Source organism: Cupressus sempervirens, chromosome 4, assembly GCF_028749045.1.
Source record: "Cupressus sempervirens isolate cs-2001-9-10 chromosome 4, ASM2874904v1, whole genome shotgun sequence".
Taxonomy (NCBI): domain Eukaryota; kingdom Viridiplantae; phylum Streptophyta; class Pinopsida; order Cupressales; family Cupressaceae; genus Cupressus; species Cupressus sempervirens.
Genome location: NC_143121.1, coordinates 256,643,454 through 256,665,587, shown reverse-complemented (window position 1 = coordinate 256,665,587; position 22,134 = coordinate 256,643,454). Strand labels below are relative to the sequence as shown.

General features: G+C 36.3%; 1 protein-coding gene across 1 annotated transcript in view; it reads left to right on the top strand.

Moving 5' to 3' along the window:
- LOC149560959 (Zincin-like metalloproteases family protein) overlaps window positions 1-22,134 on the top strand; it is a 358,697-nt gene that overhangs the window by 208,519 nt on the left and 128,044 nt on the right. Inside the window, exon 12 of the mRNA XM_089824904.1 lies at window positions 6,181-6,297. Within this exon, the coding sequence (XP_089681030.1) occupies window positions 6,181-6,297 (117 nt within the window). The remainder of the gene's footprint in view (window positions 1-6,180; window positions 6,298-22,134) is intronic.

Sequence of the window (22,134 nt, the reverse complement as noted above, 5' to 3'; positions counted from 1 at the left end):
TCTGAAAGTGATGTATCATCTTCAGTTACCTGCAAACTTACTTTAACCTAGGGATTTTCCATGTCTTCATTACTAACTACAAGGGTTACTTTTACTTTTGCATCTTCCTCTTCATCTTCTCCTGACATCTGTTCTATAAACTGATTTTTCCATTTATTATAGGCAGCATCATCTGGCCAATCAAAATTTAGAGCCTCTCTTTGTACAACTAGTAAAGAATTTGCAATTTCTTCTAAATCATCAAGCTCTTTTCTGATGTCATTATAATATAACTGTATCTTTACCAATTCTTCATTTGTCCTTGCCCAAAACCAGTGGCTAGTTTCACTCATGATGTTTCTAATCCTTTCATCAAATATTTCATCTAACTCCTTTTTCCACTTTTCTTTTTCCTTTATTGTATCAACAGATTCTGCAACTCATGTAATTTGGTGTTTTCTTCTTCAAAGTCTTCTGCAGTATAGAATTGGGGCCTTTCAGGGGTGTCTGGTATTTCAATAATAGGGGTTGCTCCAACAAATGACTGTGAAGGGTATGCAATTCTAGGTGCACTGGATTCTCCCACCTTTCTTTTCCCAAGTATCTTCTCCATTTGAGATACCTTGTTTTTAAGTGACTGTATCTGTATACCTCTTTCCTCATATGCTTTTAAGACTTCTTCAAACCTAGCATTGAGTTGGGTAAACTTATCTTCTTCCTGGCCAAATACAACACCACCCAATTTTAGCACTTCTGAGGCCATTCCCATTACTTGTTTACTAGTTACCTCACTAGCCCTATATACTGTCAATGTACCAGTATGCTCTGCAGCAGGAAACTCATGCATCTTGGTATTTTCCCTCTTATCTATGAACCATATAACAAGGGCTTGGTGGTCATCACTAAATTTGACCCCTCTATGGGCTTGTAGTACTTCTTCAGCAGTTGTTAGTTGAACATCCTTCTGCTTTCTTACTGAATCAAAAACAATAGCATTTGCTATATCCCATTCCGGCAGAAGGAGGACTCCTGATTGTCTAACTATTTGCCTCCCGGCTTCAGGAGTAAACTGGGCAAAATCATTCAAAAATTTTGACTTTACCTCTTCTTTAATAACCAGGTCGGGTTTATCTGGTTGCTCAGCCTTTGATCTTCTCACAGGCTTTCTCAAAATTTTTCATATTTAATCTCCACAAAAACTGTGCAAAGGCTCTAGATCTTACAAAATTTTCATCATTAATAAATCTTTCAGAAGCCTGGGCAACGATTGGGTCAATCTCCTTACCTTGGTAATCAGCAATGGTTAGGTCCAAGGAAGGTATAGGAGGTTCTTGTGGTTCTCCAATATCCAGGGCTGTAGAAGTGACAATCACATCCCCTTCTCCACCCATTTGTCTAAGCTGTTCCCTTAGAGATGCCTCATCATCTATCTGGATTGGGGACTGGCTTGGGGAGTATTGTTCTTTTTGAGAAGAAGAAGACCCCTGCTCAAATTTTTTTTCTTTTTGGAGAGCTGGCTGCAGATGGACTTCTTGACCTTGATTTCTTATGAGGGGGTTCCTGTTGCACATTTTGAGTCATGACATAACCTGCCCTTTTCTGCAATGTATATTGGCCAGGAGCTACCATATTTCTACTGCTTATTCTTCTTTGTATTTTTGCTACCTTGTCTGGATGTGCTTCAACAAACGTAGCTTTCTTTTCATTCATGGTTTGAATTATTACGGCAAAATTATTCATTAATGCCTGTATTTTGGCTCCCCAATATTTCTTATCTTTCAATGGGTCATACTGGGGGTCAAAAGCATTAATGAATTCCAGGGTTTTACTGAAAACTATCCATTTCTCTTTCCTCAATTCTTGCTCTTGCAATGTGAAGATGTTTATGATTATATCTTCTGGATAGTAAACCTGATGTACCATACGGGAAGCTCTCACCCTTTCTCTGAATAGGTCATAGAATCCTTCAGGGTCAATGAATCGGGTGTGAGACTCTGCCATGTTGTACCTATCCAAAAACAAATTTAAGTGCTTCCACCCCTTTTTTACAAAGACAAAATCATGCACCACAGTAACCATTGGAAAGAAAGTGCCCTTCTTAACCAATTCCCTCTCATCTATGGTACCTATCTGCGATAAGAGCTCAGCAATCCCTATCTTCAAAGGCACATGAAACGGTAGCACATGAGGTTTTCCCAAAAAACCATAAACTCTTATTACTGTTGAAACATTGTAGGGAATTATATCCCCCCAGTTATGACTGACAAGTAGCCCTTTAGCATGGTCCTTTGGGTCTGACCAATTCTAATAATGCTTGTGGGATTCTAGGGCTATCTCCTCTTAAAAGCAGTCTAAGCTTGGATGCAAAATACCTGTCAAATCTTACATAGCTAGCATCTGTGGCTTCTGAAGTCATATCCACACTCCACATCTGTACTGGATTCCTCTCTCCATCTTTTGTTGTTTCCAACTCCATACCCTTGGAAAAGAAAGTATATCCTTTGTATAAGCATACATGCATCATCAATGAATACCAATAGAATGGTTTGTTTACTTTTCCCTTTTCTATTCCAACCAAACCATTGTGAATCTCTTTTGCTAAAAAGGTGGCAAAATCCAGAATGGTACTCATTCCAAATTGAAGGGTTTGAGCAATTACGATGACAACAGAACCTGGAATTTGATCACCTTCATCTATCCCAAAGATCTTGCAAAGAGAAAAATACAGTGCTTGGGCTCTCAAGTTGAAATGTCTTCTCAATAATGGCTCTGGGGTACTGGCTGTAATCATAGGAAAATTACCGACCTTGGCAGCATGCTCCTATAGTGGCCCTGTTCTCAAGTACATTCGTTGTGCATCATATCTGGCTTGCAAATCATCCATATCAATGATTTCATGCACAACATGGTTAGGGTTAAGGTTGAAAACCTCACTGAACAACTCAGGGCAAACCCTAAAAAGATTGACTCCAGAATGATTTTTTACCCATCCCGTGATAGGATCATACTTCTTTGCCAGGTCCATCAATAAATCACTATCAAAGGAAACAGTGGGGACTATTAATTTTCCAATATCAAATTCCCAAACATTGCTCATAGGAGTGTCCAGTTTTCGCTCTAAAAACCATTTCTTAAACAACTCCAGACCTCCCATGGAAACTTGGGCATCCCTTATCCAATTAGTTTTGTCATAAAAGCCTTCCGCTACAACTATTCTAGGATTTTTTGGAATGAGTTCCCTTCCCTTAGTTAATTCATGCACTGATAAGGGGAATTGTTCAAGAAAATCATCATGCAGAGAACGTTTTAAATAATCCTTTTGACTAGTAAACTCTTTTCGGGGAGGCATTTTGAATGAACCCTAGGAAATTCACAACAATAGATGCTTCAAATTTACTTAGAACATCACAGAGCACTTACCCGCCAGAATTCGCACTTTTGCACTATATGATGTCTGCTGCAATTTTACTGGAGTAAAAACCAAGAATTTCTGTGCCCTAGGTTTGAAATCTTGAATGACTTGATGTTCTTTCTGCACTTCGATGGTTCATTAAATGTGAAATCGTGGGCTCTTTTCATAAATTAAAACCGCACGCACAAGTTTTGAATCACATTTACTCTCAGTAACCGTTGCCTGCAATTTGCATTCAAGTTTGAATCCCATCCATAGATTTTATCGGATCGGACGGATCTAATTTAAAAATAACAAGCTTTACGGTTTTTAGAAAAGTGCTACGTGTCACAAATGCGCTTCCCCGCATTACTTAAAAACCTACAACTTCATAATGCGGGGATGCGCCGTCCGTTGATCAGAAAAAGATCAACGATCAGACTAATCCACTTTTTATTAACAACCAGCTAATTGAGCTGACCAATAAGAAACCGCCATATGAGCTCATACTGTCTGACAACATTCCACGCCAGTAGATCCCGTATCTTCTTTTGAGCAAGCAAGTAATTGACATCATCTAGTCCACGTGTCGCAAATGCGCTTCTCTGCATTGCTTAAAATCCTTCATCTTCATAATGCGGGGATGCGCTGGCCCTTGATCTTCGAAAGATCAACAGCGATACTAACTCCACCCTGCTGGGCATCTAAGCAAAACTTTGACGTCACGACGGACACGTGTCTGCAGGGCGCATCCCCGCTTTGTTTAAACTTCACACAAATGCAAAATGCGGGGACGCACTGTTCGTTGATTAAGACAAGATCGACGATCAGAAACAGTCCTTTATTTCATGCTTGTATTAGGCACTTGGGCCAATGATATGACTATTGTTAACCCGCGTGTTCTGACTGTTGCATTTATTTCTGACACCTTTCTGACCCACATGGATGAGTAGTTCCAACTAAGCACAATTGTCAGATCCTATGGCGTGACTTCTGCATTCTTCATAGTTTGGCCCCACTGTGACACGCATCACAAATGCGCTTCCCCGCTTTACTTAAATTCTTACATCTTCATAATGCGGGGATGCGCTAACCGTAGATCTTCAAAAGATCTACGATTGTTAAGATCTCACTTCCATTCAGCGGCCAAAATCCTCTAGTGCACATTTGGCAGTACACATCATCCATCTTTTACAGTGTAACACACTTAATCAGAAATACCCGACCCCACTGTGCCACGTGTCGCAAATGCGCTTCCTCGCATTCTTAAAAACCTTCATCTTCATAATGCGGGGATGCGCTAGCCCTTTATCTTTGATAGATCAACTGTGTTTGAAACAACTCTTCAACCTGGCGTTCTAAAAGGAATCTCGCAAATAAAAGCACATGAAAGGTTTATCACAAGGATTAAAAAATATTCTGATGCGAACAAAACATTAGGATGAAACATCCCGCCAAGATACTTGAAGAAAACCCCCCTTGTTTTTTGAAATTTGAAAATTAGGGCAACATAAAACCAAGGTATAAGGGTTTTTTACGCACTTAGGGCCTTTTTATGGATAATTTGAAAGCCAAACCCTGAGAATTTAAAGGGAATATACAACTTACAGAACAGGGCATAATTAGGGTAATCTAATAATTTTCAGAATTTCACACAATAAAACCCTAGTCTGCAAGAAACAAAGACTTAACTGATTTTTCATCTAAATAACAGAATTTTTCTATACTGTGAAAAATCACACCAACATATTTAATTTAGACTTTTGGTGCTCTAAATTAATATATAAGATCAAGTCGTCTTAGTATATATCAAATTGTCCTAAATTTCCAAGCCATTCTAGCAAGGGACATTACACTGGGTTATCTGTCTTACTAGTTAGCAGCAGACCTTGCAATGTCAGGTGTTTATTGACTAATACTATATATTCCCCTAACAGAACATGGTAATTGCCGTCAGCTTGAAGCTAACAAAACTCATCACTGTGTTGCATTTAAATCTTCATCAGACATTATGTTTAAGACCTGTTTTAATGCTGCCAAAGACAGGAATATCTTGACTTAAATTTTAGTTAAGATTGGCTGTAATAGTTTTTGAAGTAGGGTATGAAATTAAAATTAGCTCCATTGTGTAAAAGGAGCAATTGACGAACTGGTATTTCAAGCACAATCAGTGAGGGAAGCATAATGCTTGCCCCCATGCTAAGACTCTAGTGAAAGAAACAAAGTTGAACAACAGAAAAAGGATTTGAAAAAGACAGCACATTAGCTCAAATTTTTCTATGTTAAAAACGGGTTGGTGCTTCGATGACGTAGCCCTTAAAATTAACTGCAAAAGGTTCAACGTTTGATATGTTTTGCTTTTGGAGGGAAACAAATTGATTCTGGTGATTTTTAATATAGCATAACTTAGGTGTACAATCTCTATTTCTGGTACTCAGGTGCGTGGACTCTTGGAGAATCAAAATTTACCATAGTGACAGTTATTGGGTATTTTCTGAGTAAAGGTTGTGTGATTAACTGGAATCTCTTATATTGTACTCAACCAAACAGCTTGTGATTATCCGAAAACATCAGTGTGAAAGCTCTGTCCTTTTCGCTAAGAAAAAGAAGAAACAACTGTCAAAGATGTTAAAACTATTCTGTCTTTATCTGCTGTATTTTTAGTGCAATTTGGAATGTTAAATGAGCCTTCAATAGAATCTTTGGTTTTTGATTTGCTATTTGTGCAGAAAGGAATTGTTTCTCCAGTATTGCATGCTTTCATCTCATATGTGTTCTTATTATGTGATCACATAATTTAATGTTTGCAGGGGGATCTGGGATGCATGTATCTGGATTTGTATGTTCGGAAAGGGAAGTATCCAGGGTGTGCACATTTTGCAATCAAAGGCGGGAGACATGTTTCTGAAACAGAGTATCAACTCCCTGTAAGATATGTATTTTTAGTTAATATCTACATCATTTAGTGCTTGGTTATACTTGAGGATGTGTTCGTTAATATAGACATCATTTAGTGCTTGGCTATACTTGAGGATGTGTTTGTTAATATCAACATCATTTAGAGCTTGTCTCTACTTTAGGATGTGATTTACACTAGATAATATAAAAGGAAATGCCAAAGAATTAGATTTGTATGTATATAGGTTCCTTGTTGAAAACATAATGATGTATCATGAAAATAATTGTCACTTACTGATGAAAGTCAACAGTTGTCTTGAATTCTGGGTAGATCTCGATTGGATATTTTATGATTATCTTCTTGCTACAAATTGTAATTGTGGAATTTGGCTTCAAGTCTGCGAGGGAGATGACTCTTCAAGTTCTTGCACAGATACAGAAAAATAATTTTAAATATTAAAAAAGTAGATTCTATTCGCAATCATTTACAAGTTGAACTCATTGCATATGATGAGTATTTGTTTGTTGTAATTATATATGTTAGATTCTGTAATGTTCCATCTCAGATCTGGCACTTCACGAGCACGACTTCCATTGTAGAACACCTTCAACCCATAAAACTTTCACTGTACAACCCTTCACTTCCATCAGACCATAATCCACCCATATGACTAGTACAACAACTCAACCCACACGGTCAACTTCTACTTGCACGACACTTAATTGGCACTTGGCGCTCAGGAGTTGTGCTTGGCTTTTGGCAGCTTGCGCTTGGCATTGGACACTTGGTGTTTTGCACTTAGCACTTTGCATTTGGCGATTGGCACTTAACACTTTGCATTTGGCGATTGGCGCTTAGCATTTGGCACACCTCGCCAGTACCAAACAACACACCTCAATATTATAGACACTTCCAACGTTAATTTCCAATCTGTGGATGACTTGGTGGAAATGTTGAATAATACTCTCCTTGGTGAAGAAGAAGAAATCATGTGCAGATTTCTATAATCTCTCAGACGAGAACTTCTCTTTGAATGGTTTAGGTATTATTCTAAATCAAGCTGAAAGCGAAAGGCCAATTGATGAATCTTCTTTCCATTCTTTTACGTGTGTTTTTCCTGGTTTAGATTATGAAAATAATGCTGATAAGTGTGATGATACATTGGGGGATAAAAAAATGGAACACATTGTTTATTTGATGATAGTTTGATTCTTGATAGAAATGAAGGGAACATCTATTCAAGAATCAATCCTATGCTGGATGAAATGTCTTTGTTTTCCAAGACTGGTCATGATGTTAAGGACTGTGAAGAATGATGTTGGTTGTCAAAACTGTGCAACATTTCTTGAAGAAGTTCCTACCCATTGTTTTCTTCAGTTTATACTAGAAACTTGTTTGGAGAATAATATGGAAAAGACTCAGGAGGAGACAAAATTTTATGATGAAAGATGGTGCTTCGGGTATGATGTCGTATTCATGAGATCCCTGCATATATCCAGTTCAGTGTCCAACAGTGAGGAGTTAGCCAAATGAAAGTTGTATCAGGTGATTCCAATTGGGTACAACACGATGCTCAGGAAAGGCTCCTACTTCTCCATACTGGTTAACAGTTATGTGTGAGTTGTTCTTACCCTTTCGTCCTACGGCAGCATCTTCCTACCTATTGACATATTGTAAATAAGTTTTAGTTTTGCATGTTTTGGAGGTGCTTTAGTCTAGGTGTTTCAGAGGTGCAGCCTTCTTTTTCTTTCATTTTTGGTTTGCTGTTTGCCCTGCTTCCCTCCAACCATCTGCAAGTAGCTCCCTGTACTCCATTCTTTTGTGACTCTATTGCCCAATGATTTTAGGCACTCATCTTCTCAATCGGAGATGCTGGAGTTCTCTACTTTTGTATCAAATGCAGTCCCCCTAATAGAGCCTATGTGAGCCCACATATGGACCCCTATTTGAAAACTTTTCAAAATTAACTTTCCCCATATACATGCACTGTCAATGAATTTCCTTGTCTATAAATATTATTATTATTGAGCACATACCTTGAACTGTTCTGAACCAGTTCAAATCGGTTCAGATTGGTTCAAAGTAGAACATGCAACTACATGCAGTTATATTTTGGTTCATAAGGATTCAACACAGCTCAACCTAGTACAGTTGGTTCAATGTGGTTCAAGAGTTCAGATTTGCTCAGGAACTAGAATTCAGTAGCCTTGAGTTTAAAAATCTGGCCCATTCAGTAAAACCATGATAATTCAGTAAAACCATGATATGTCCATTCAAACCCATTGTCAAATTTAATGCCGGAAAGTTGAGTGTCATCTTATAGCTGATAATAAATTTTGGTAACGTACAAGGATGCATTATTAATATTGATCTTAACTCACAAGCTCAAGACATCAGTAAGCTTGGAGAAACGGGTTGTTGGTTAAAGCAGGGTTGTTACATATAAGGATATCAATGTAGGCAATATGAAGCCTTGTTTGGGGATTATCGTGTAACCTGCCTAAGCTACCATTGATATCATGATAGGTTTGAAATTCCCATAGTAGAAGACTTGATTCAAAGGGGAATCTCTGTTACAGAGTGAAACTTTGAACATACTGTGCAGCTTGCTTTAGATGCTCTGTCCCATTGGGTATCAAACTTCATATATAATTCAAAGTCCAACGTATCTTGATAATCATATTTTTTATAAAAGATGGTAATGAGCTTAATTCCCTTCACAATGGGATAAATCTCAAAATCTCACTTCAAATATTGGTATCCCCCTTTCGGATGTCATGAGTAAAGTAGAAGCCAAATATCTGATGAATTGAGAAGCTTTTTATTAGGACCAATCCAGAAATCAGCAAGAGTTATCCGTCTTTCTTGTGAAAGTCATGTAGCTCGATGTGTATCACCGTGATTGAAGAGAACCCATTTGGCCTTTCCTATCATATGGCACTTTCCAAATTGAAATCATGTAAAAATTACTAATTTGGTGACATTCCTCCCACCAAAGAGCACAATCATCCTAGATTAAGTTCAGGGCAGTAACCAAGGATGATAGTTAGCAACTGTGGTTTTCCCTATTCTCTTGCAGATTTTGTACATAGGGGCACCTTTGGACATTTCAAGGAAAGGTGATGTTCCATACGAATGAGAAGCCTTGAGATTTGTATGGTTCCCATGGTAATAGTCAAACTGTTTGACATAATGCCAAAAGATACAAGTCAATGCGGCAGCCCAAATCAACCCAAGAATTAACACATAAGCACATATCCCGTTCAAGAACTGATCTAGATATCGGGTTCGAATGTCTGAATGTGGGTTTGAAACATACTAGCCGAGCAAGTGCATGAGCTCACAAGAACCTCATATGTAGGGCACACAAGCTTGGGATAGCAGAATTGTCAAATCTAGTTTCTCACAAATATAAAGTAACGGGATTCATTCACATGTTGATATGCAGATTTGAGGAATGAGAAATCCTGATTGAGAATTGAGGACAAATATTCTTTGACTATGACTGTGAAGAAGACACATGGGAACAGTTTGACTAAATATCTGCCTAATAAAGCATTCCACAATGAGTCAGAGGAGGCGACACAAAGGTTTTCCTCTAAACGCATCATGGGGATCTCATAAAAGTAATGATGACGAAGTGTAGATAACATTGGAATGGTTGGGTGTCCTATATGTAGCCGTCATGAGCCCTGATAATGATAGATAATTATTAATAGATAATAACAATAGAATATAAACTAATATGATATATCCTTAATGATATAATAATTTATTAAGAATATAAAAGTATAAAAATATAATCTAAATATTACTTAAGTATATACAAATATATCATTTCATTTTTTATCTCGCAACTATATTAATATAATTCAAATAATAACTATTAACTAAATAATATAACCATTCTATAGCTAAAAAATTAATTAGTATAACATTCATCAAATATAATTAAATTGGCATGTTCAAAGTCATTTAAGTCATATGATCACATGGGCCGACGTGACCTATAAAGTCAGGTCAATCCATCTAATCCCATCGAAGCATAAATATTGAATGATATATATGTCAAGGAGGCATGGAAAATATAATAGGAAACCATAAAAACACAACAATAGCAACATAGAGGAGATAAGGAATAAAGTGCCAACAAATAAGGATATTGCGAAGTGTGAAGCTGAGTAGATTGTAAGTAAACCATTCCTTGCCTTGATTGCGAGAAACAAATTCCATGCAGATCAATCACGTCTTAGTTGGATGAATAAGAAGTTCAGTACGTGGATCGTACACGACTAAATAGTAAACACTGAAGCGAGAATAATAAATAAAGCTAACTTTCATTGGGTCAGTCATGAAAGTCAAGAGAGTCAAGAAAGAGGGACATTATGACGTGGAAAAAGGTGTATTGTGGTAGAGATGAAGATATATATCAACATTGAAGAAAATTTGAACCAAGTGCGAATGAGAAGATAGTACATGGCCATATGGGAAGGCCCTCCGCGAAGGCAGCAAATCAACCAATAGAGCGATAAGGGAAAAAATAATGATAAACTAGAAATGACATGGATTTAATGCAGGGAGATACAAGGGTGGTTTTTGGAATCCTAAAAACAAAGGCAATGATAATAAATAGGGAAATCTAGATTGTTATTCATCTGCATGTGAATCAAAGGAGATAATTCTGACGCATAAGGTGAATGGTCACGATGGATATTGCTTGAAGAGTATTATGAGCACGCGGTGTGTGTGACCATTATGTATGATTTGACCAATGATTAGCTTTGTGCTCGATCAGAATGTCTAGCCTGAGTTGGAGGGGGTCAGCGTTTGAGTGCTCGTTCCACCATGTAAAATGCTGACCCATTGCCCATGGAAAGAGGTGAGAGCGTATATATATTGGTATATTATGAAATGTTGAAGCACAAAATCTAATGTGATTATGAGATGTAGTAGTGAGAATAGAATTAAATATATGAAAGGAGCGGATATACAACTATAGTTACTAACAATTCTTAGTTAATAAAATATATTTGATATTATGATATTTATGGAGTTACTATGAAATATAATTAAGTCTAATCATATATTGATAATGTGGTTATATTTTGTTCTTTCACAATGAGTCTAATATAATAGCTAATACTATTAGTAAATGATGGATAAGTCTATAAGAACCATTGTATTAGTTGTGCAGTAGATAGGGAGTGTGCACAGGGGGAGGAGTAAATCACTTACGTTGGGGCAATATGGAACCCATGTAGATCGTGTCCAAATTGGATTAGCTGTAAATCTACCATTCATTATGTGAATTTATACATGGGGAATTTTGCTATGTTCTAGAATTATTAGTAGTATTTAGTGGATATTTCAAAGTTAAGTTTAAATATAATTAATTCTACCAAGAATTGAATTCTAAAGGATCTAATTTGCTTTAAAAGATCAAATAAAGTTGACCTAGTAGAATGGGTCATTACAGCAGTGCTGATACAAGTCAATATGATGCCATTAGTCTATGATGCCTATCACCATCCTTTACAGTCAAAAGAAGCTGCGATGATAGAGGCCCAAAATGTAGTATGACAAATATAGGGAGTTCACTGTCAAATGTGATGCGTGGTTTATATGGGGGCAAGGCTCAATCCAGGAATGTAAACCTAGACATTCCAGAAATGAAGAATAGTCATAATATAATATCACTTCATCGTCCACAACAAATAAAGTTGATATATGAGCACATAATAGATATATCATCAAAGCGGTGAAGTTCTTAGTAGTATGGTCGAGCTACTTCCTCAAATTGACAAGTCCAAGCATCTAGCTAGATTGGGGTTTTGTAATGTCCTCCACCTTTTAACATTGCCGCAAGCTCTATTGAAATCGACATTTGACCTCGGGTGTGTAGAAGAGGCCACAACAAAATTTTGATAGAATCTTATTAGTCAAAGACAGATCAAATACAAAGGAAATGTCAAAGCCGATTTCCCAGGGGATGTAATGTTCCTTCTCGTGACTTGAGCATTTAATGCTCAAAACTACTATGTGTTTTCCTATTTTGTTTTGTAAATAGGCAATTTATATCTCCCAATTTTCAAGCTTGCAACTCTTGAGGTTTCATGAATTACTTCCTTCCCTTATCACTCTCTTCATAACCTTGAAACGACTTTATTAAGCCCTATTCTCTTATTGCTTTTATTATATTATATCCTACCTCTTTCATGATATTATCAATTAATTTAAAATTGGTATGTTGATGATGTTCTGATCAATAGTTATTATTGACTATTTCTCGACTTCTTCTATTTGTAAACACAAATGGCTTGACTTTAGTTTATGTTAGTGTTGGAGCATTTGGATGATAATATAAACCACTATCTTAGCAAACTTGTGATCATCGCTTGACTAATCATTGATTAGTTTCATATTCTTAAATTGGTTGAGAGGTCTTCACCTTAGTTGATACTTGTTTAGAACACCATAGGCGATCTCCTTTAGAAAAGGAAAGCCTTTGTGGACTCCTTTAATTCGTTAAATAGATGCGGCAAGAATATGCATTATGAATTGTTGCTGCCTTTATTGATGTCTATTTTATATTGATGATCAATTCCCGCTCCAATTGCTGTAGGTAAACCCGTATTCTTTTGTTGCCTGTCTATGTTGTAATAAGTATTGCGAAGTGTTGATTGCATGCCTGTAATGCTTCTCACATATCTTGTGTGTCTTTCTATAGTCGTATAAGAATTAATGGGTTTTCGTTGTTGTTATATTGGTCACTGTTTAGCTTAGGTGCTCTCTATAGTTCAAGACTATCCAATGACCATTCTTTTTCTTGGCTATCGCTGTCTGCACCGTCCTCCGTTTATGCATTTTCTTTATCATTGTTTTTAATTATTTTTACCCATCTAGATTTATATCAGTCGATGCTACAAGGCCAAAATGTTAGTATAAATCAAATACAAATGTCGTGGGTTGTACCACAATGATATCCAACCAACATAATAAGAAATCTGAATATGAAATGCAATCCAATAACGATAACTCTCGTTCCACTCCAATTGTAATGATTCGAAGCATTCCTGTTTTCTTATTACTATAATCTATGATCACATATAACTATCAACGTGGTATATTGGCGATGCTGATTTATATGTGCACAAATTTCTGCCGAAAGACCATGGTTCGTATAATTTAGAAGATTATGTTGCCGATATATTTTGCCAATATACTTCTCATATACAATCTTGTATCTGTTGTCGTTCTATATCCTTCTCTATTTCATCTGAGTCTATATTTTCTGACTGGATTCCTTCTCCTCTTTGGTGTCCCCTTTGTGACAAATTTTCCACTGTAGATTTCTCTGTGATTGTATTGGTATTCTGCTTTCCTTGTGCTCGTTCATAGCCTATTGTCTCTCTGATCGCATGTTTGATTTGTAGTTTTGCTAAATATTATTTTGTTTGTTCCTATTCTGTTGTCTTGTATACTTTCTTCCTTTTCTTTCATTCCTATATCTTTGCCTCATTTGATGATTTTACTCTCAAGCGATGTGATATTTTATTTAGCACAAGTTGCAGGGGATTATAACTGATATATTTTAAACATTGATTTTAATTTATTTATAATATTTTTATTATGCTTGGAGTCATCCCTTACTATGAATAGATATTTATTTGGTTTATTAATTTATGGTATTTTATTTATTATCATTATTTACTTTATAATATTCTTATCATTATATCTTTTTATTATCTTTGCAATATATATTATATTAATACAATATTATTAGCTCTTAATAATATATTATTATTGATTTTATTTTATTATCTTTAATATTTAATTTACTTATTATTTAAGGGCATTATAATCAAAATTTTGTTATTTTATTGTTAAATCTTTATTCACGAAAGAGGACATCATAGGGGATTTGTTCTTGAATCCATGTAATGATATTTAATGTTGAATGTCAAAGTGCAGCAATCTTGAAGAATGGAGCCTCTATACCGAAGAGAGCCTCTATACCAAAGAACCAAAAGTCAGAAGCGGCAAGGTCAACTCGAATTGTGAATTTGCTCGGAATCGCCTATGAATTGGCTATGAATTGGCAATGTGAAAAAACCCTTGAAAGTTAGAGATTTTAGCGATTTAATACTTATTTCATGCACCCTTTATTGAATATAACTTAAACACATCGTAACATCATCAAATAAAATCTAACATACATAAATAAGGAATATAAATGATAAATCCATCACATATGTAAAATTTAAAATCTAGCTTAAGTTAAGATAAATCATAAGATCATAATGAGTTATGACATAGATATATAGAATTATATTGTCAAATCATAAATATATATAAGATGAAGATCCATGAAACATATGTCTCTTCTTAAACAAAAGGAAAAAACAATGTTCTAGTGCAGGCCTCATCATCATCCTCAAGCTCGGCTGCAGCCTCACCGTTTGAGTATCGTCTATGCCTTCTACAAAGGTGTCCAAGGTAGGTTCTAGAGGACCGATGAGCCATAGCCCTCGCATGTGAGATGGGTGCATGAATAAAATCAGTAGGGCTTGTGCTTGTCTGTGCGCGTGTACTTCTGCCAGTGCTTGAACATGCTCTAGCCTCCTTCGCTGCCATAACCACAACCTCAACCTCTCTATCTACTTGCTTAACCCACTCATGGTCTGCCTAAATGAAGATTGTTGCATCTGTATCCTCAGTGAGCCAATTGGACTCTAGATTAATCTCCTCTAAAATGACCGGAGAGGACTTAGTAGCCAAAATCTCTTTGGTTCTAAGGAAAAGGTTGTAATGAGCAAATACACAATCATTCAATCTCTGCATAAACAACTTGTTTCGCCTTTTCAAATGGATATGCTCAAACATGGACTAACTGTGCTCACATCAAGAAGTGTTGCTAGGCTGACTCAAAATACAAATGACAATTCTCTTAAGATTTTGGGTTGAGGGCTCAAACATTTGCCACCATCTATCTGAAATAATGGAAGAGAAAAACAATTAGTCTCATTTACAAGTACGAAAATGCATAACTTATAAGCTGTAACAATTAACTTTTTCTTTAAGAATATATTATTCTTACCTTGCTGTAGTGATGCCTAAGCATGTATGGCCATCTCGCTAGAGAAAATTGCCTCTTATTATTGAAGTTGTCTAGGTCAGTGGTTGTAGCTGAGGCACTACCATCCCAACTTATCCTCTTAATCACTGTATATAGGCTTGTAAAATTCTTCATTCGCCTTGACGTTAGGACAAAAACAATTTGTTGGATTTGGGTAATACGCTGTTGCATGGATGGCCCTATGGAGCTGATTCTACCATCTCCTATCGATGATCTCCCAAATGGGAGCATACTTCTCTAGCACCATTGTATATTGGGCTCTAATGGTCTCCTTGGCCCTATCCATGCCGTCATATATGTAGCCAATACAAAGCTTCTCCCCTTTAGTAGTTCATAGGAGAGACACAAGGGGGTTCACTGACCTGCATATAATATAAAAAAACATTTGAGTCGAAACTTAAATATTAAAATAAAAGTAAAACTTAATCATTAAGCAATTAAATAATAAATAGTAATACTAAATGTGAAATTGTAAGAAATTTACCTTGATTATTTCTGAACTAGGTGCTCACAAACTATCCTCATCAAAAAGGCAATTTGCCACATCCATCCCTGCATTGGTCATAGCATAGGAGGAAATCCACTTCAGCTCAACAATCATGCACCCCAATTCTTCCCTTGACATTATCAAGCAATTCAATGTGATGAAATTCAAGACAAACCATGTGATGCTAGGATGAGCTAACTCCCTATCTCCCGTGTATTTCCTCATTGTGCTGAGGATGAATATGTGATTGTAGATAGACTTGCATATATTCTTGTCCCTTTCTACACATGATTTAACCTACTCAAGCTTACTACTGTTCTCCAACATGAGGTCAAGGCAATGTGGTGCACAAGGAAGGCAAAATATTGTGGGGTGCCTCTCTATCGTAAGTTTACCTGCAACAATTTTAAATTAATTAGAAATTTACACATGTTACTCAACATGGAATTAGAAAAGTTCAAACAAATTTATTTTAAAAACTTGAAAACTTAAAGTTAAAAATTTGCCTATAGCAACATAACATCTTGCATTATTGTTCACCACTTGCACCACATTTTCTTCCCCCATCTCTTCAATGATTTCCTCAATAACCACACATAAGTATGTGGTGTTTTTGACATGGGAGGAAGCATCAATAGATTTGATGAGCATTAGGCATCCTACAAAATTTAAACTGATCAAAACAATTAGTTATCATGGAACATCATCCAATTATCAATCAACAAGTCAAAATTAAAATCATTCAATCACAATTCACAATGCATGTAGGAAAGTAGAATGATCAATCATCTGCATAGGAAACAAGAAAATTGAGCATTAGATTCGTCTTACCGTCTAACCATCAATCATGATGGTGCAACTCTTTATGGTCCATTCCTTTTAGTGGTCCTCTAGCTCAAGTTTTATATCCTCTAAGAGGTAGCCACTCGACTCACCCTCAGTAGGGGCTTTAAACTTGGGACCACAAATAGTTACGACATCTATCATGCCTTGCCAATAAGGAGACTTGTCACAAATAGACTATGGTTAGAAATTTAGATGACAAATTATTATGTAAGATGAATCTATGATTACACAAGTAGGAATAATTAAAATTTAACTTTCAATTTAAAGAACATAAATAAAAAAGAATTAAGCACCTGGCTGCAATAAATGGAATGTTGCAAAAGTACCAAAATTTGCAAATTTGTTTCGTGGCTATATCATGAATCTCCTTGTTCAAATCCATGCCCTCAAGAGAGGATTGTGCACTAGGAGTAGCGCATGGCACAAAGTAACTATTCAATCTAGACTTTGGCACTCTAGGTCCAAATGTAATAGGACAGGCTCAGTATAAGAACAACTAGTAGGGGCACGAACACTAGCACTAGCACAAGCACAAGCACAAGCACTAGCACTAGGATGAAAGGGTGTTCTGCAAGAACCATCTCGAACATAACCTATGGATACAAATACGGATGCAAATGTAGTTGTGGGAGCATTAGAGCAAATAACACTTAGCTGTTCAACTTGACTTTTCTTATTTAGCTTCTCTTGTTCAAGTGTCTCTAATGCAACATATGTATTATTCCTGAAATGTGTGTAGTAGACAAGAGTATATATAGCCAATTCTAGTATTATATTTGTAACAAATAGGATTGGAGGACTATAGAAGTTGCCAATATTCTGAATTTTATACTAGAACTTCTCAAAGTAAACTACAGCCAAAAAAAATTATAGTTATGATTGGATGCATTCAAATAACAAATCAAATAACGAATGAGTACAGAGTTACTAGAAAATATTATATTAGTGAAGCACCTGTAACAATCATGACAGTTCAGATTACGAGCAATTATTTTACAATAATTCATTCCTTCAATGCATACTCCTTATTTTCTCAACATACTCCTTATGTTGCACAGTCTAGTATTTGGATACTTGTATTTCCCACTTGCTCCCGCTATATGGAATGATGGAGTGTTCAGTTATAAATATTGGATGCCAAGTCATCTTACATTCAGAGTTTAACTCCTGACACAATTCTACCATCAATGGCAAAGGACCATGTATTGTGCCTTGCTAGGATTGACAAATTCCACTGTCCAACTTTTGTCTAGATATATGAAGCTTCTGGATTCTTCTTGCCATTAAGGACAATCCATTATTAATCTAACTCCATCTATGATTGATCAATAAGATCAGACTTTAGCAAATACTTATATTCAATGGAATGACCTCTGTTTGATTCCAACTTCCTAATGTATTACTTTTCTCTCCACGCTTGCACTAGGGCAGGCAGACTTCCTAACAAAAGGAATTTGATCCTTAAATCTTCCCAACGTGAGAATTTATTTCTTACCGACGTGAGAATTTATTTCTTCCCAACATCCCCTTCCAAACGTTCACGCCCAATATATAAAGTTGGAAAATCGGGTAGAATTCCCGTAGCTTGAAAACTGTCAAACTGACTTCATATTGAATTGTTTATTAACTATAGAATATTTACATGTTTATTTCATCATAGTATTAATTAATTTATATTAGTTAAAAAAATTGGGAAATTGAAGCTAATATAAAATAATTAATAATTTATCTATCTCCATAAAGATGTCTTCATAATGATATACTTGGAGGGATATTAGAAATCTCCCCTTCCTCATGTTGTTTGCTGACAAGCAACTATAAAGTAGGATACTGGAGTACCTATTCACCTTCCCATGTGGCATCCTCAATAGGTAAATTCTTCCATTGTATACTCTTTGAGAGTCCGATTACGCAAATGTCATTCACTCAAGTGTAAAATTTTATCGGGAATGGTTCCAACTTTCCCTTTGAATCTAAGGGGGTAATTCGTTTGAGATTGTCACTTGTTTACTCAATGCCTTCTTAAGACAAGAAGCATGTAAAACATTACGTATACGACTACCTCTTGGTAAATCCAATTCATAAGCAAGTGCACCAATTTTCCTGATTATCTTGTAAGGCCTATAGAAACGGGGCTTCAACTTCTTAGTACCACTGCGTTTGAGTCAAGACTGCTGATAGGTTTGTAGCTTGAGATACACCAATTCACCTTCATCAAAATTGCATTCCATACGTTTCCTATTTGCATATATTTTTTGTTGATTTTGGGCAGATTGTAAGTTTCTGTTGAGTGCCTTTAAAATATCTTGACTCTCCTGAAGCTGGTTCTAAGTTTTGGGTACATTACTATTGTCAAAATAAAAATCGACAAGGGGTACTTCATCATATCCATACAAAGCCTTGAATGGAGTCATACCAATAGACAAATGATATGTCGTGTGGTAACAATAGTCCTCTAAATACAACTACCTAATCCAAGCCTTTTGATGCCCAACCACATAATTGCGAAGGTACCCTTCTACCCATTTGTTTACAATCTCTGTTTGCCTATCTGTTTGTGGATGGTAGCTGGTGCTATGGTTCAATTTTGCACCTGTTAACTTGAATAATTCTTCCCAGTTTTTACTTAGAAGTTTGCTATCTCTGTTGCTAATGATGTTCGTTGGCAAATCATGTAAGCGAAACACCTCCTTGGAAAACAATTTAGTGACTTGAACAGCTATGAATTCTATAGTGATAGCGAAGAAATGTGTAAATTTTGTCAATCTATCAACTACAACAAGAATGCAATCTTTTCCTTGTGTCTGAGATAATTCCGTAATGAAATCCATGGATATACTTTCCCACTTCTACTCTGGAATGGGTAGAGGCTGAAGTAATCCTGCTGGATAGGAATGTTCGGCCTTATTTTGCTGACATGTAATGCATTATTTCACATACCATAGTACATCATTTTTTAGGCCTTTCCATGGGAAGCGTTCACGGATTTTTCAATATGTTTTGAAATAACCAGGATGACCTGCCGAGGGTAAGTTATGGAGTGCTTGGATAATCTTCAATTTCAATTTTGATCTTGGTAAAAGAAAAATTCCGTCTTTATAATAAATGATCTCATTTATAATCTTGTACCTTTCATTCTGAATATTCCCATCCAAAATGTCACATGCAATTGTATTTTTAGAATATTCTACTAGTAACAATGATTTCCATTCAGTTCTTCTCTTGAAATAGCATTTATTTCAAGTTTCTTGGATAATGCATCAGCAACCATATTGTTCTTGCCTTTAACATATTCAATTTCAAAATCATAGGCTTGGATCTTACTAATCCACTTCGGTTGTCTATCATTCATATCTTTCTAGCTCAAGAAATATTTCAAACTGTTATGATCAATTTTAACTACAAATCTGCCACCAACTAAATATTGCCGAAATTTAGCCAATGCATGGATAATTGCTAGCATTTCCTTATCATATATTGAATACAATCTTTCAACACTATTACGTTTTCCGCTTTCATAGGCTATAGGATGCTTGTTTTGCGTTAAAACTGCCCCAATCCCTTCACTAGAAGCATCGCAATCTAGGACAAATGGCTGATAGATAGATAGATAGATAAAATTTTAACGTCCACGAGGCTAAAAATAGCCTATGGGACAGCAAGACAACTCAAGCAGACTTAAGTAGCAATGTTCGCTGTTTGTGCAGGATGATGATGAGTCCACCCAATTGCTCAATGTACTCTTCATTGAATAGGTTATGCCAAGAACTGTCACATATAGTGTCCTCAAATTTATCTCTACTACTCTTGTAGGCCTCACATTCTAAAATAAAGTGCTGTTCAGTTTCCACTTTCCCAGAATTGCAGAATCTGCAAATTCTCTCTTCCCAAGCCTCCTTTGGCCTCTTCCAACATCCAGTCTAACAACGAAGTTGGTGAGAGTTGGTTCTCAGCTGAGCAATAAGAATTTTAGCCCTCCACGAAATGTTGGCTCCTATGTATGCTTTTTGGAGTTGATCACAAGTGGGGTTGAACTCATTTATATAATATAATTTCTTCTTTCCGATCTCGCTTCCCCAATTTCTCTTGTAGAATTTCTTCATGACAAAGACCTTTATCTCTTTATTATTTGTGGGGCACATATTGAATTGAATATTCCATTTACTCATCCATTTGATGTTTTGTTGCATCCATGACCTTTTTCGCTTACATAGTGTGTCACTAAAGACAACTTTAGGCCATCTATCCTCTTCCATTTTTTCGATTCTTTTTAGATAGCTTAGAAGGCGAACCATAGCAAGTGCCTAAATAGGAGCAGCCCCCATTTCACTTAGCATGATATCATATGGAACGGTGCTTTTGATTTTAGACTTGGTTGTGATCAAGCGCTTCTGGATTCCTTCAATTTGTTTCCATTGTGCTATAGTAGTGTTGCTGGCCCATAATTCACACCCGTAAAGAACAACTGGCAGCACAAGAAGACCGAACAAAGTTTGAATAGTTTTCCAATCCCACAACTCTACTTCACGACACCTATTTTGAAGAGCATAAAAAGCCTTCCACCCACCTAATATCCTTTTATACTTGCAGCTAGACCAGCTTAGTTTTTTCATTTTGTTGAAATCGATGCCAAGGTATTTATACTCCGCAACTTCTTCAAGAGCACTTCCATTGTAATAAAATTCATGTTGATGTTGTTTTTTATTATTAGAGAAAATCATAACCTTAGTCTTGCTGATATTGACCTGCATCAAGAGAAGATAGATGATCTTGCAAACCACATGCAGATTTGGCAATTAAAATGAGATCGTCCGCATATAGGAGCAGCTTTATAACAAATTCACCTAGCTGAATGCCTTCACCCTTTTGCATGTTTAACCACTCTTCCAGTTTGTCAATATATAAACCAAACAAAGTAGGAGATAAAGGGCAGCCCTGTTTGACCCCGATATCGCTCTTAAAACATTCTGAAATGCCCTCTGGAGTTCTGATTTTAACTTTCACCTCTTCGTACATTCTATGAACAGCAGCTCTGAGATGCATAGGAATCCCCAATTCTTCCATCCTAAACCAAAGCTTGTCTCTCGGGACGGTGTCAAAAGCCTTTTTAAAGTCGACAAAGCAACAAAATACCTCTTCCTTTTTCTCCCACTCTTTTTCAATAATGTGTCTCAAAGTGACACAGTGATCCACTGTCGAGTGCTTTGGCCTAAAACCAGCTTGCCCTTTAGCACGTTTATGGTTTTCTTCTGCCCATTTGCTGATCCTAGTTTCTATCATGCTGCCAAAAAGTTTAGCAAAGAGGGGATTGATCATTATAGTCCTGTAGTTGGAGGGATTATTAACATCACCACTCTTAAAAAGTGGTATTGCAAGGCTGATTGTCCAATCTTTCG